We start from the raw sequence: 15760 nt of genomic DNA on the forward strand, positions 1-15760 counted from the left end.
AGCAACACACCACAACACCTGCTGTAGATCCAGGTCAGAGGTCAGAGGTCATGTTGTTCTTTGTGTTCCTCCACAGAAAGATTTCCAACCTGGGCCAGAGTCCTCCTGGTCCTCCTGGTCCTCTTGGTCCTGGTTGTCTCTGGAGGTCTCTTGTTTCATTTCCGGCACTATTTCATGTCAGGTGAGTCCCTTTAATCCTACACTACCCATAATGCAGCGGGCTAACATGTGCTGGACTCCAGCTGCTGCTTTGCTGTAAAAACTAGACGAAGAGTCAAAAATCTGAGCGGCAGAATCAGCTTCAGAGTTTTAATTGTGTCCTCAAGACGAGACAGCAACCAAACCCACGTTAGTGTCCACCTGAAGACACAAAGCAGCGAGTGGACTGCAGTCCTCTCTGGTCCTCCTCCTCTGTAACACCCACTGTTCTTTAAGAAGCTCTATCACTGCAGAAGTAATGGTGGACTTCATCAGCTCAGCCCAGTGAGCTCACATGGACAGGACCAGGACCAGTCCACATGACCTCGTCCTTGTCTCAGCTCCTAGTGGACGTCCTCTCTCCAGGTTGCAGTCTGGTTGTTTCCATCATGCTGATATTCAAAGACTGATGTGTCCCTGATGGAGGACACCTCCACCCCATGCAGCACTGAGCAGCTCCTTCAGGAACAGGCTGCTCCATCCACTGTGTGAAGGAGCGCTAACGCAGGTCCTTCCTCTCTGCTGCCCACACTTTACAGTCCGGCCTGCAGACAGTAGACCGCATTATAACATGTGTACATAAAACATAATGACCAAGCGGCGCGATCCCAGCAGAGTGAGGAAAGCGTTCGGACGACCCGCTCTTCCATGGACCTAACACTGGAACAGCTCCCCACCGTTACATTAGGTCTTCCTGATTTGTTCAGGTTACATCATAATCTTACCCAAGCTATGTTGGGTGTTATGGTTTATTTTGGTTTATTGTGATCTCTTCAATGACTCCATCTTCATCCAGAACATCAAATTCAGATGGAGTAGAATCCAGCTGCTCTTCTTCTCTGGCCCTGGATTTAGTTTCCACGTCCAGCATGAAATCCACTTACACCAGGGGAAGAAACCAGCAGGAAACCAGTTCTGTTCACACCGTGTGTCTGAACTCACCCCCCCCCCCCCCCCCCCCCCCCCCCGCTCCACATATGTGGAGGTCAGTGTAGGGCAGCACACAGTGAGCTCACTGAAAGCATTACAGCACTACAACATGGCGGAGGCTCTATACAGGACCCTATGTAGTGATCAGGGAGTGACTTCAGACACAGCCCAGGTCCTCTAGAGCTCTCAGACCCCCACTGCACTGAATTCTGGGTAGTCTTCACTTGAAGCTAAATGTCTGCTGCTGTGCTTGTCCTCCTGTGTTTTCTGGTTAAATGAGTTTTCATTACATATGAGCACAAAGGGACTGAGGAGACATTACTTTATGAAGACTGAGGACTCAGACACAGACAAACACAAGGGAGACAGGACAGAACCAAAGGAACATCAGACAGAGACAGGACCACACAGAGACACTGTTATGTGCCAATAAACTCAGGATCCAAATGCAGGTCTCAAAATGATCGGATTTATTTTACAGAACAAAAAACAACCACTAGGGCGAAAAAGATCTCTCTGCTGAAAACGAAAAACAACCACGACGGCGAAAAGGTCTTCGAGGAAAACAAAGTCCACAACGGTGGGAATCCTTACAGGCGCTCTGGAGACTGCAGCGGAGGATTGGACGGGACCAAGGCTGAGGCTCCTAGTAAGCGGAAAAAAGGATGAGTACGAGCAGTTGAAGAAACAACGTTTCAGGAGGGTCGGTCTAGTTACCACGACGTGAGTTGAAGAACTGACGAGGAAGGCAGGTAAGTGAGGTCCTTAAATAGGCGGGGAACTTGATGTGGAAGGAGGACAGGTGAGACCAATCAGCCCAGTACTCCGCCCAGAGGAAGCTGCAGCCTGAACAGAGCGCCTGAAAGAAAAAGCAAAGGGAAAAACAAAACAACAACCAGGAGGCCAACAGAGGGTGCTCATGCGTCTCACCACAGTACCCCCCCTTCAACGGACGCCTCCTGGCGGGCCTCCGGGCTTGTCAGGGTGGAGACGGTGGAACTCCTGAACCAACACGGGGTCATAGATGGCAGACCTGGGGACCCAGGAGCGTTCTTCAGGTCCGTAACCCTCCCAATCCACCAAATACTGCAAACCCCTGCCTCGGCGGCGCACATCCACCAGCCTCCGGACCGTGTAGGCGGGGGCGCCATCGATGATGCGAGGCGGCGGTGGGGGGGGGGCAGGCGGCTGCAGAGGGCTATGGGTAACAGGTTTGATGTGGGAGATGTGAAAAACAGGATGGATCCTCATAGATGAGGGGAGTGCCAGTTTGACTGTGACCGGGTTAATGAGTTTCAGGATGTTGAATGGACCAATGAACCGGGGGGAGAGTTTGCGGGACTCTGTTCGTAAGGGGATGGTCTTGGTGGACAGGAGGACAGACTGACCTTCTCGGTAGGGGGGGGCAGGTGTACGGTGGCGATCGGCTGACCTCCGGTTCTGGACGGTGGAACGGAGCAGGGCTCCCCTGACCTGCTTCCAGATCCGACGGCAGCGCCGCAGGTGGTGTTGCACTGAGGGGACGGCCAATTCCTCCTCCTGGGCTGGGAAGAGGGGAGGCAGATAACCCAAAGAGGCCTCGAAGGGGGACAAGCCGGTAGCCGCACAGGACTGGGAGTTGTGGGCGTATTCAACCCAGGGCAGGTGGGAACTCCAGGTCCCTTGATTAGAGGCCACAACACAGCGCAAGGTCGACTCCAGATGTTGGTTGGCCCGCTCCGTCTGTCCGTTCGTCTGGGGATGGAAGCCTGACGATAGGCTGACGGAGGCCCCCAGTGCCCGGCAGAATGCTCTCCAAACTCCGGAGGTGAATTGAGGACCCCTGTCGGAGACGATGTCAGCGGGGATGCCATGGAGCCGGAAGACGTGGGTGACTAGCAGTTGAGCTGTCTCGAAGGCAGAGGGAAGCTTGGGGAGAGGTACAAAATGTGCAGATTTGGAAAAGCGGTCCACAATGGTGAGGATGACTGTATTACCTTCGGATGGTGGAAGTCCCGTGACGAAGTCCAATGCAATATGGGACCAGGGGCGACCGGGCACTGGGAGAGGACGGAGCGGGCCAGCAGGAGGACGATGGGAGGACTTGCCGTGGGAGCAGGCAGAGCAGGCAGAGACGAACTCCTTAGTGTCCAAAGAGGGCCACCAGAAATGGCGTCGAAGCAGGTTGACAGTGCGGCGGATTCCAGGATGACAGGACCAGCGAGAGGAATGGGCCCATAAGAGGACTTGGGACCGCACTGTAGAGGGGACAAAGAGGCAGTTAGGTGGACCATCACCTGGGTCTGGTTCCTGGCGCTGGGCCTCCCTGACGGCGGACTCAATCTCCCAGGTAAGGGAACCAATAACCCTGGAGGCAGGTAGGATGGACTCCGTCTCAGGGGATACACCGGAACTCTCGTGCTGACGGGAGAGAGCATCAGGTTTGATATTACTGCTACCAGGTCTGTAGGTGAGGGTGAAGTCAAACCTGGTAAAAAACAGCTGCCAACGAGCTTGGCGGGAGTTCAATCTCCTAGCACTCCTTATAAATTCCAGATTCTTGTGGTCAGTCCAGACCACGAAGGGTTGCTCAGCACCCTCCAGCCAATGTCTCCATTCCTCGAGAGCCAACTTGACGGCGAGCAGCTCACGGTTTCCCACGTCATAATTTTGCTCTGCAGAGGTGAGGCGGCGAGAGAAGAAAGCACAGGGGTGAAGTTTATCATCCTCCGCCGAGCGCTGAGACAGGACTGCCCCTACCCCTGAATCGGAAGCATCTACCTCTACGATAAATTGTCTGGTGGGATCAGGCTGGATCAGGATCGGGGCTGAGGTAAAACGAGCCTTTAATTCACAAAAGGCCTCCTCAGCTAGAGGGGACCAGGCAAACGGCCTAAGAGTGGAGGTGAGCTGGGTTAGAGGGAGTGCAACACGACTGTAGTTGCGGATAAATCTTCTATAGAAGTTAGCAAACCCTAGGAACTGTTGAAGCTTACGACGAGTAGTGGGTCTGGGCCACTCAACTACTGCCCTGATCTTCTCTGGGTCTGCCTCAACTTGTCCCTCATGGATAATGAACCCCAGGTAGCTAACTGACGGGGAATGGAACTCGCATTTCTCTGCTTTGGCGAAGAGTTTATTCTCTAACAGGCGTTGAAGGACTGCTCGGACGTGTGCCACATGTTCCTGAAGAGAGGAAGAAAAGATCAGGATGTCATCCAGATAAACAAAGACGAATTGGTTAAGGAAATCGCGAAGGACGTCGTTAACCAACGTTTGGAACACCGCAGGGGCGTTAGTCAGACCAAAAGGCATGACGAGGTATTCGAAATGACCCAGCGGAGTGTTGAACGCGGTCTTCCACTCATCCCCCTCGCGAATCCGAACCAAATGGTAAGCGTTACGCAGGTCCAGCTTGGTGAACACTCGCGCCCCCTGAAGGAGTTCGAACGCAGAGTTGATTAGAGGAAGAGGGTATTTATTGCGCACCGTGATCTTATTTAAGCCACGGTAATCAATACATGGCCGAAGGGAGCCGTCCTTTTTACCAACGAAGAAAAAGCCGGCAGCGACGGGAGAGGACGAGGGACGAATAATGCCTGTGGCTAACGAGTCGCTAATGTATTGCTCCATTGATTTTCTCTCGGGGATCGACAGATTATATAAACGACTCGAGGGGAGCGGAGCTCCCGGGAGAAGATCAATGGAACAATCATATGGTCGGTGAGGTGGCAAAGCTAGAGCTTTGGACTTGCTAAAAACCTCGCCGAGATCGTGATAGTCAGTTGGTACGGAATCAAGACAACCAGGTTCTGGACTAGTTACCGTATTAGTTGAGGCCGGTGTGTTAGCAGAGCGAAGGCAGTTAGCGTGGCAGAACGGACTCCAACTAAGGAGCTTGCGGGTGCGCCAATCAATGTGCGGGCTATGTAGCTCGAGCCAGGGATAACCGAAAACTAGCTGCGCACTTGGAGAATCAATAACAAAGAACGAAATCACTTCCCGGTGGTTACCGGAAGTGATAACCTCTAGCGGAAGGGTTTCGTGTGTTACCGTGGTGATGAGACGACCATCCAGGGTGGTAGCGCGGACTGGCTCCCCTAGTGGCACGGAGGGGAGTTCATGCTGTCGCAGGAGACTGGCATCAATGAAATTGCCGTCGGCCCCTGAGTCGATCAGCGAAACTACGGAAATAGAGAGAGAGTGTGGACACAGGACAACAGGAAGAGACATTCTAGGGTTAGAAGAATGTGTAACTTGGCCCACCCGTAGCCCTAGTCCTACTGATGAGCCCTGTCTTTTGGCCGAACCTGACAAGAAGACAATGTATGATGGTCATCCCCACAATACAAGCACCTTCCCTCCCTACGCCTACGGTTTTTCTCCTCAAGAGTGAGGCGAGTCCTGCCCAGCTGCATAGGCTCAGGTTGGTGTGTGTTCTCAGCAGTAGGAGGCGCTGGCAGCGCATGTCTGATGTCAGGTGGAGAGCGGGAGGAGCTACGGGACGAAGCCCTATACTTGGTTCTGGATGGGGCTTCGGAACCGACTTCCCTCATATGATTGTCCAATTGAATAGCCAGGGAAATGAGAGCCTCGAGGGAAGATGGCTCCCCGCGGCAGGCAACTTCACGCCTGATGGTTTCATTCAGGGACTTCAGGAAAACCCCTTTCAAGGCCGGCTCGTTCCAACCAGCCTCCAGCGCGAGGGTTCGGAAACGAACAGAGTATTCTGCCACAGAATCGGAGCCTTGAGATATAGACAGCAGGCGCTGGGAGGCATCCCCAGCCCGATTAGGGATATCGAAAACCTCCTTAAAACGGCGAAGAAAATCGTCTAATGACCGACCTATCCAAGGCGCCGCGGCGTCTTCCGCTTGAGCCCATTCCAGAGCCCGGTCCCGGAGTAGACCCACCGTGTAGAGAACCTTGGAGCGATCAGAGTCAAATGAAAAGGGTTTGAGAGCGAAGACATTCAGGCACTGAAGGAGGAACCCACGACACTTGCCCAGCGTTCCGTCGAAAGGCTCGGGGTCGACCACGTGATGTTCACGGGGAGTGCTGGGAACAGGCGGTCCGGGATACTGTGTGGCAAACGCCTGGAACTGATTTCGAAGCTCATTAATTTGTTCAAATGTCACATTTCGATCGTGTTGAAGAGTTTGGATGTCGTGCTCATGTCTGCCCAACAGCACCCCTTGGCGGGTCAGTACCTTAGAGGGTGACGGTGGAGATGAGGCCGCTGGATCCATGACTGGTCAGTTCTTCTGTTATGTGCCAATAAACTCAGGATCCAAATGCAGGTCTCAAAATGATCGGATTTATTTTACAGAACAAAAAACAACCACTAGGGCGAAAAAGATCTCTCTGCTGAAAACGAAAAACAACCACGACGGCGAAAAGGTCTTCGAGGAAAACAAAGTCCACAACGGTGGGAATCCTTACAGGCGCTCTGGAGACTGCAGCGGAGGATTGGACGGGACCAAGGCTGAGGCTCCTAGTAAGCGGAAAAAAGGATGAGTACGAGCAGTTGAAGAAACAACGTTTCAGGAGGGTCGGTCTAGTTACCACGACGTGAGTTGAAGAACTGACGAGGAAGGCAGGTAAGTGAGGTCCTTAAATAGGCGGGGAACTTGATGTGGAAGGAGGACAGGTGAGACCAATCAGCCCAGTACTCCGCCCAGAGGAAGCTGCAGCCTGAACAGAGCGCCTGAAAGAAAAAGCAAAGGGAAAAACAAAACAACAACCAGGAGGCCAACAGAGGGTGCTCATGCGTCTCACCACAGACACCAGACAAACAGAACTAAACTACAAAGAAGGAAATAACCAAAATACTGAATCATGAATCATTTGTTTCCATAATTATTGTTTATTGGGCGTCTAAATAACTGGCTAATAAAATGTCTGTGTGTTCACAGCGTGCTGTACTGTGGACTTCTGTCAGTACGGTTCCTGTTAAAGGGGTCTGGGTTCGGTTGGAGCGCTCACATATGCACAAAAAATGCTGAGTCATCGATCTGAGTTCATTTAGAGGCTGAAAGGACCAAGTGTGAAAACACCCTGAACCTGGTGCAGGACACAGCCGAGTAGAAACAGGAAGTGAGGTCATACTACCGGGTTCTGTCCAATCAGGACCAAGACATGTTGTCCCTACTCTTTCTGTTTCCTGAATGTCTGTGTTTTGACCTTCAGGGCCACCGTATCAGAGCCTCACAGCAGAATGATGAGACAGCAGACTGGACTGATTATGATCTTTGTATTGATTATTAATAAGAGACTGAATCAGATTAACTGTTACACTGACACACACACACACACAGTCTGTGTCTCATTACGTCCATGAATCAGGGACAGGATCACATCATTGTCCACACACATCAGGACATGTACAGCTCATGTTGGTCTTTGTTGTCTCTCAGTCCCCCAGGTGGAGGTGGACTCAGGGGTGGAGTCTGTCAAGCTGCCCTGCAAATCCACAGCTGACCTGCCTGTAGACGCTAAAGTGGAGTGGACGGACAGTAGAGACAGGACAGTCCATGTGTATGAGAACGGCTCTGACCAACCTGCAGACCAGGACCAGGTTTACAGAAACAGAACAAAGATGAAGAAAAACCTGCTGAGAACTGGAGACCTCAGTCTGACCCTGAGACACCCCACATGGAGAGACACCTACACCTGCACCGTCTACAAGAAGGAGGGAGACATCCTGATGGAGAAACAAGTGGAGCTCAGAGTCAGAGGTCAGTGTGTGTGTGTGTGTTGTCGAGGTGAAATTCCCTTGTTTCTTCTGATCTCCTCCCCGAGTCCTTTCAATGAGGAAGCAGTGGATCATTTCTGGTCTCAAAGTACAATTTATTAAACCAGGGGTGTCAAACTCATTTTAGCTCAGGGGCCACATGGAGGAAGATCTATTCCAGAGTGGGCCGGACCGGTAACATCAAGGTATATAGCTATAACTTAAAAGAACAACTTTTTCATCGTTTCCTTTGTTTTAATACATCAACATAAAACATCAAGCTGGAGCCTGACGTGTGTTCAAACAGAACCAGCACAACATCACTATTAATCATAAAACATGAAAATTCTGAAGACAGAGAACACACAAACAGATGTGGCCAGATCAGAAACTGGTCACTTAACACAATTCAGGGGACAGGTGTGTGGTTTCTCCGTCTTTTTATTCCACAAATAAAAAGTGTGGAGATCAGTTAACCAAGCCAACATGAGGCTTCTCACATAAACCAAATAAGTAAAACTAACATAAAAGAAAATACGGCAGTGGGGCTGAAAAGAGACAACAAAAAAGAAACACAAACATTTATCAATCACCCACTTAGCTTATACATCATAAATACAGTATGCTGAATGAACATAAACTTACAAGAGCAACATTAAAAGTAGACCTGGCTGGGTGAGGCTGTCGTCTCTCCCTCCTTCACGCTGCTTAAACACAATAAAAAAACTCAGCGTCGACATGTGTCACTCTTTAATGGCTCGGGACATGTAGCGACTAGCTACTGCTATTAGCATTACCTTTCACGCTGTCGCACCCTCGCAAACATCCGTAACACACACTGCAGTGACACCTCTTCAACTCAGGTAGGCTCCGTAACGTATCGGCCACTAAGGCTCTCACCTTTTTGGTTACAACTTTACGAGCTAGCCCTGCTCGGAGGACACCGTCACCAACCTCAACCCGTTTGCTCAGAAGAAAGAGGAAAAAAAAGGAAATCAAACTCGAACGGTGATGGATGCAGCCGAAGCAGGAGCACCTCAGCTTGCAATCGCCACCTACTGACCACAGTATAAAACTACAACACACGCTGAAAATACACACTGTTTCCTAGAACTATAATTGAAACCATATGCACATTAATCCTTAATGGGCTGTTTTACCACCCCGTTACACAGACAACGCCTCAGTGATTCACAGATCACAGAACTATATCAGGGGGGCTCGTGCATGCTTGAGACACAGGGTTGCAGAGTTTATTTGACTCCTGATACCTGGCATCAGGTCAAGTTGGATGCTGAGGGCAGATCAGAGGGATTCACAATGAAACTTATTTCTCCAGTTCACCAAAAATCTGAAAGCGTTGCTCAAACTCCCGTAACAGTCCCGTTATTTTACCTTTGAACGGCTTCATGTCTGCCACATGTTGGGTCGCACACACATTTGTCAGACAGGGGAGGTGAGCTGCATCACCACCGACAAGTTGCGTCTCCCACAACAACAGCTTCAACTTGAAAGAACGTATGCTGTCATAATACTGCGTGACAGCTTTGTTGCAGCGGTTTGTTCAAATTATTCAGGTGCTCTGTAACATCCACCATAAATGCAAGATCCTGCATCCATTCTGCGGAACAGAATTCTAGCGCTGGTTTGCCCCTTTCTTCCATGAACTGTTCGGTTCTTCTCGTAAATCGAAGAAACGCCTCAGCACAGCACCTCGGCTTAACCAACTTGCCTCAGTGTGGTAAGGCAGGACATAGACGTGGTCTTTCTCTCTGAGAAGGCTGTCAAACCGACGGTGATTCAGGCTTCTGGATCAGATAAACTCCTGGTGCAAAATACAGTGAAAAGTCCAAAAATCACGTCCTCCATTTGCAGATTGCACTTTCTCTCTGAGTCACAACGCCTGCTTTTTCCCGATCATTGAGGGCGCACCATCTGTAGCCAGGCTGACAGCGCGGGCCCAGTCCACTGCGATGTTGTCTCTGTCCTCACCTGGTCTGAGTCCTCTCTCAGTCCTCGTCCTCTTCTCCTGGTCTTCAGCAGGCTGCAGAACGTTGTTTTCATGTGTGTGTAAAATGATCGGTGTCTCAGTGATCTGGATGAAACCGGACTAAATGTCCTCCACACTTTGGTCCGTCCTCTTCAAGGCCCCTTGGAGCAGTTCCATGGAGTCAGATGATGTGAGGAGCTCATCAGTCTGTGCTTATGTCTGCATGTACAATGTGTGAGTCAGCTTATCTGGTCCTTCTCTGCTCCTCTGGTCCTCCTTTTACCTGGTGGGGAGGTCAGCCGGGACGTCCTCCTGTCCCCCTGTGTCTCCACTGTCTGCTGGTCCAAAGCCACAGGTCCTTAATCCTGGTCCATGTTCAGGATTGTGGTTGGTGCACCGTGTACCAGAGGTGCTGTGGTGAGCTGGATCTGTGCTTGGTTTTACCTCAGCCAGTCTCCATCCAGGTCTGAGCTGGTGGACCGGCCCCCTTTTAGACCAGCAGTTTGAATTCTGGAAGGACTCTGAGAGACCAGCGTCTAACACATCATCATACCAAGGTCTGTCAGCAGGTCTGTCTCTAATGTTCAGTCAGTCTGTGTGAGGACGGCCCCTCAGAAGTCAGGGTCTATGCTGGGTCAGGGTCTAAGTCAGGGAATATGCTGCTTCTGGTGCTGGTTCAGAGTCGGTCACTAACTTTAGGTCAGGCTCCTCATGTAGATATTCCAGTAGTCCAAGAAAGAGGCGTTGTTCACTGGCTCCTCACACAGACACATGTCAGGAGTCAGGCGTGTTGTTCACAGTGAGGGCAGCTACTGAGAACATGTGTTCATTCAACCAGCATCCTGATTAAAAAGAAAGAAAGAAACTCCAAGTGCTTCATGTGAGCTGAGTATTCACAGCGAGCACAAATTAAATGCTGATTAACACGCGGCAGTCTCCTACTTTGATCCATTCTGGGATTATATTCTGACGGAGCACTGCTACATGCGCACTGAGATCACGCAGCACCTGAAAACCAACCAACATGTTTTCACTGCTAATATTTCATACAGTCACAGAACATGTGCTCAGTGCTGCTGCTGCTGTCTGTGCAGCTCATGTTGGTCTTTGTTGTCTCTCAGTCCCCCAGGTGGAGGTGGACTCAGGGGTGGAGTCTGTCCAGCTGCCCTGCAAATCCACAGCTGACCTGCTTGTAGACGCTAAAGTGGAGTGGAGGGACAGACGGAGACAGGACGGTCCACGTGTATGAGAACGGCTCTGACCGACCAGCAGACCAGGACCAGGTTTACAGAAACAGAACAAAGATGAATGAAGACCTGCTGAGGACTGGAGACCTCAGTCTGACCCTGAGACACCCCACAGATGGAGACAACAACACCTACACCTGCACCATCTACAACAAGAAGGGAGACATCCTGATGGAGAAACAAGTGAAGCTCAAAGTCAGAGGTCAGTGTGTGTCTGTGTGTGTGTCTGTGTGTGTGTGTGTGTGTGTCTGTGTGTGTGTGTCTGTTAGGGTTGGGCGATATTGGCAAAAAGATTTATCACGATTAATTGTGGCATTTAGCCAATAACGATTAATCTGACAATTAATTGATGACAGTTGCACTGACGTGTTTTTGACCCTAAATCACCACATTGTTCTAAAATGATTCTGACAAATCATCAGTCAAGTTAACCCCTTCATTCTGACAGGTTAAAGTAGTGATTAGGCACCAACCAGCCATGGAAATATGTATGATAACAGAGTCACAAACTTCTTCAAAATAATAATGAAGCAAACATTTAAAGTAGCTTTGTCCTTCACATGTTCTTATCTTCAGGTCACAGAGCAGCATGTCAACATTAACATTAAACAGGACAAATAAGTTCAGAAAAGTCCCATCAGTGATTATTAAAGTTAAAAATGTGTCTGTGGAATGAACCTGTGACTGGAATATGTCCCACACTAGTGCATGTTTTCACTCAGACTGTAGAACAGCAGCAGAACAAACAAACAAACCGGACAATTTCACATTTAAATGTGTGTGTGTCAATCAACCTACGTTCTTCCAGCGCTTAGTTTGGTCGTAAGCAGCACGATGACTAAACGTATCGCAGCTTCTCGGCTGAGTGGAATTCTTTCTATCTGCTGGAGGAGACTTCGCTGCTGTAATGTTTTCCTATCTTGCTGTGGAGTCCGTAAATAAAGATCATTCCTTTGATACAAGCAATAATCCAGTTACTATGGCAACAACCAACGCTCCACACTTCACCTAATGCATGTCGCGGCACTTTATACAGCTGTAGCCGGCGTTGTGTCCTCTTCGTGCTCCGGCTTATGGTGACAGACGTTGACCCTCTGTTAGGAAGGTGCTGCTCTGCATCATTTCACTGAACACCACTGCCTTCCACTATTATTGTTATTGTGGGCTCACAAAAATGCGTCATCATGACGAGGCACTAATCGCCGTAATCGATAAGTGGCAAATATTAATCGGTGACAGTTTTTCTGACGATTAATTGCACACGATACGATTTTGCACAAGCCTAGTGTCTGTGTGTGTAAAAGAAAGAGGCGGGTCATGGACACTTCAGGTGACTTCTTTCTCTCCCGTGGCAGCCAATGAGATCATGAGGTTTTCTACAGCCAATAAAGGCACAGAGTCCAGCAGTGGATGCAGAGTGGAGGCTCCTGATGATCCATGAGCAGAACATAAAAGGCTCCTTAAAGGACTGCGGCTTCATCGGCCTCTAGTTCACCTCATCACAGCTCTGAACACACTTCAGCTGACACACGAGCGCACTAACACACACACAGCATCACATGGTGACTTTCACCTAACGCTCACACAGACGTCACACTGACAACCTCCAGTGATGACAGAGGACATGTGACGTGATGAGCTCCATCACAGGGCTGCAGCTGAATGCTCCAGCTAGCTTAAAGCCTGCTCACATAGCAAATGCTAAAGCTCCACATCAGAACCACAGAAAGGATTTAAGGCGGCAGAAAGGTGGAGACAGCACGGTGACAATGAACATATGTAGATACACACACTCACACTTCACCCACACACAGGCCACTCACCAAGAGCTCCCTGTGAGCTGCTGCACCGCAGCTTCACTCACTCTGCAGACACACACTGCTCAAGAAGAAGACACAAGAATGTGTCTGTGTGTGTGTTTCCTGATAAAGGTGTGTCTCAGTCAGACTGGTTTGTGTGCGTTCCAGGTGAGATGCAGGTTTCAGGTGAGCTTCCTCATCAGAGCGACTCTGAGTGAGTGAGGACTCTGTGGACTCTGGGAGGACACTATTTGGACAATCTAACAACACTGTGAGGACACTGTGACGTCTCTGTGAGGGTCTGGATCCTGGTGAAGGTAACAGGTGTGGACAGAGAGGAGTAAAGGTGGAGCAGACATGTTGTGTGAGTGAATGAAAGACGTCTGCAGTTTGAGCTCCATCTGCTGACAGAGCTCTGATTGAACTGTCCTCTGAAGACTGTCAGTGTCTGTCTGTCCTCTGAAGACTGTCAGTGTGTGTCTGTCCTCTGAAGACTGTCAGTGTCTGTCTGTCCTCTGAAGTCTGTCAGTGTCTGTCTGTCCTCTGAAGACTGTCTGTGTCTGTCCTCTGAAGACTGTCTGTGTCTGTCCTCTGAAGACTGTCTGTGTCTGTCCTCTGAAGACTGTCAGTGTCTGTCTGTCCTCTGAAGACTGTCTGTGTCTGTCCTCTGAAGACTGTCAGTGTCTGTCTGTCCTCTGAAGACTGTCAGTGTCTGTCTGTCCTCTGAAGACTGTCAGTGTCTCTGAAGACTGTCAGTGTCTGTCTGTCCTCTGAAGACTGTCAGTGTCTGTCTGTCCTCTGAAGACTGTCTGTGTCTGTCCTCTGAAGACTGTCAGTGTCTGTCTGTCCTCTGAAGACTGTCAGTGTCTCTGAAGACTGTCAGTGTCTGTCTGTCCTCTGAAGACTGTCAGTGTCTGTCTGTCCTCTGAAGACTGTCAGTGTCTCTGAAGACTGTCAGTGTCTGTCAGTGTCTGTCTGTCTGTCCTCTGTCCTCTGAAGACTGTCGGTGACTGTCTGTCCTCTGAAGACTGTCATTGTCTGTCTGTCCTCTGAAGTCTGTCATTGTCTGTCTGTCCTCTGAAGTCTGTCATTGTCTGTCTGTCCTCTGAAGTCTGTCATTGTCTGTCTGTCCTCTGAAGTCTGTCATTGTCTGTCTGTCCTCTGAAGTCTGTCAGTGTCTGTCTGTCCTTTGAAGTCTGTCAGTGTCTGTCTGTCCTCTGAAGACTGTCAGTGTCTGTCTGTCCTCTGAAGTCTGTCAGTGTCTGTCTCTATTGCAAGCCATTCATATCACATTTTGCCAGTAGTTAAAATGGCGTTTTCTAATATTCTAATAACTGCAGTTCACTCTGTATCAGCCTATCAGCAGAGAAGAAGGACGGACCGCACTGATCAGCACCGACCTCCTTTCCTGCATCACTTCGGTCCACAGCTACAGGATTATTCTGAATGTAATATTACAACAAATACAACACATCCCTCACCCCCTGCTGTGCACTCATCAGTCAGTCCTTTTTTTAAAGTTTAACAACTTGTTGTTTGTTAACAACCTGTTTTGGGGCATTTCAGAGAGAGAGAGATTAGGAGATTAGGAGTAAAATGAACAAATGTTATTGTCAATTCAATTCAATTCAGTTTTATTTATATAGCGCATATTACAATCAGACATTGTCTCAAAGCGCTTCACAGGAACCCCCCTAAGAGCACTGTGGCAAGGAAACACTCCCTTTAAGAGGAAGAAACCTTGAGCAGGACCCGTCAACTTAAGGGGGAACCAGTCCTGCCGCTAGTCAGAGAGGATGAAGAAGAGAAGGAGAGAAGATGAAGGAGAGAGAGAGAGAGAGAGAGAGAGGATGAAGGAGAGAGAGAGAGAGAGAGAGAGAGAGAGAGAGAGGAGCAAACATGATACAAACATGATACAGTACAGAGCAAACATGACAGCAAGATGAAACAATGATTATATTGTAATAGATATCTATATATATCGTCAGTCCATAAGTAGGAATAGTAATTTGATAGCAAAGATGAGCAGCAGGGGCTAGTGAAGTCGATGAGCACAGGAGAGATCAGGGGCCAGACTGCAGGTCAGTATGCAGGTCTTGAGACCTGCAAAGAGAGAGAGAGAGAGAGAGAGAGAGCGAGAGCGAGGCACAGAACTACAAGGAAGACAGTAAACACAGATTATGAGACGATATTACCCAGTATGATCCAGACAGAGCCAGTAGAGGAGAGGTCAGAGGGTGAGTGGGAAACTGCTCAGAGGATCATGTTTGTGCCACCCGACAACGTAGGGCAAGAGAGACTTCACGGGCCGGACTGCAGGTCAGCATGCAGGTCTTGAGACCTGCAAAGAGAGAGAGCGAGAGCGAGGCACACAACTACGAGGAGGAAGACAGTTAACACAGATTATGAGACGATATTACCCAGTATGATCCAGACTAAGGAGAGTGGAGGAGAGGTCAGAGGGTGCTCAGAGGATCATGTTTGTGCCCCCCGACAATGTAGGGCAAGAGAGACTTCACGGGCCGGACTGCAGGTCATCATCCAGGTCTTGAGACCAGTGTGAGCCAGACTAAGGAGAGAAAAGGAGAGGTTAGAGGGTGAGAGGGAAACTGCTCAGTGGATCATGTTTGTGCCCCCCGACAGCGTAGGCCTAGAGCAGCATAGCTGTGCTACACACTAGGTCTAAGGCTAACTGTACGCCTTACTAAACAGAAAAGTTTTAAGTCTAGTCTTAAAGGTGGAGGCAGTGTCTGCCTCTCGGACCCAGATTGGTAACTGGTTCCATAATAGCGGTGCCTGATAGCTGAAAGCTCGTCCTCCCATTCTACTTCTATGAATCCTAGGAACTACTAGTAACCCTGCACTCAGAGATCTGAGTGTCCCG

The 15760-nt window shown here is 49.7% G+C and overlaps 2 protein-coding genes across 5 annotated transcripts in view; both read left to right on the plus strand.

Annotated features, from left to right (window-relative positions):
• The window catches only part of LOC114444916 (V-set domain-containing T-cell activation inhibitor 1-like), a 23582-nt gene extending 10383 nt beyond the window's left edge, over nt 1-13199 (plus strand). For all 4 annotated transcript variants that reach the window (XM_028419812.1, XM_028419810.1, XM_028419811.1 and 1 more), the window contains 4 exons: nt 77-181; nt 7524-7844; nt 10952-11279; nt 13045-13199. In XM_028419812.1, the coding sequence (XP_028275613.1) occupies nt 77-181; nt 7524-7844; nt 10952-11079 (554 nt within the window). In that variant the 3' untranslated portion in view covers nt 11080-11279; nt 13045-13199. The remainder of the gene's footprint in view (nt 1-76; nt 182-7523; nt 7845-10951; nt 11280-13044) is intronic.
• Nucleotides 13200-14221: 1022 nt separating this feature from the next.
• Nucleotides 14222-15760, plus strand: part of LOC114444887 (uncharacterized) — a 110986-nt gene continuing 109447 nt past the window's right edge. The window contains exon 1 of the mRNA XM_028419772.1: nt 14222-14324. The gene's annotated coding sequence lies outside the window, so the exon portion shown is untranslated. The remainder of the gene's footprint in view (nt 14325-15760) is intronic.

This window comes from Parambassis ranga, chromosome 13 (assembly GCF_900634625.1).
Source record: "Parambassis ranga chromosome 13, fParRan2.1, whole genome shotgun sequence".
Lineage (NCBI taxonomy): Eukaryota > Metazoa > Chordata > Actinopteri > Ambassidae > Parambassis > Parambassis ranga.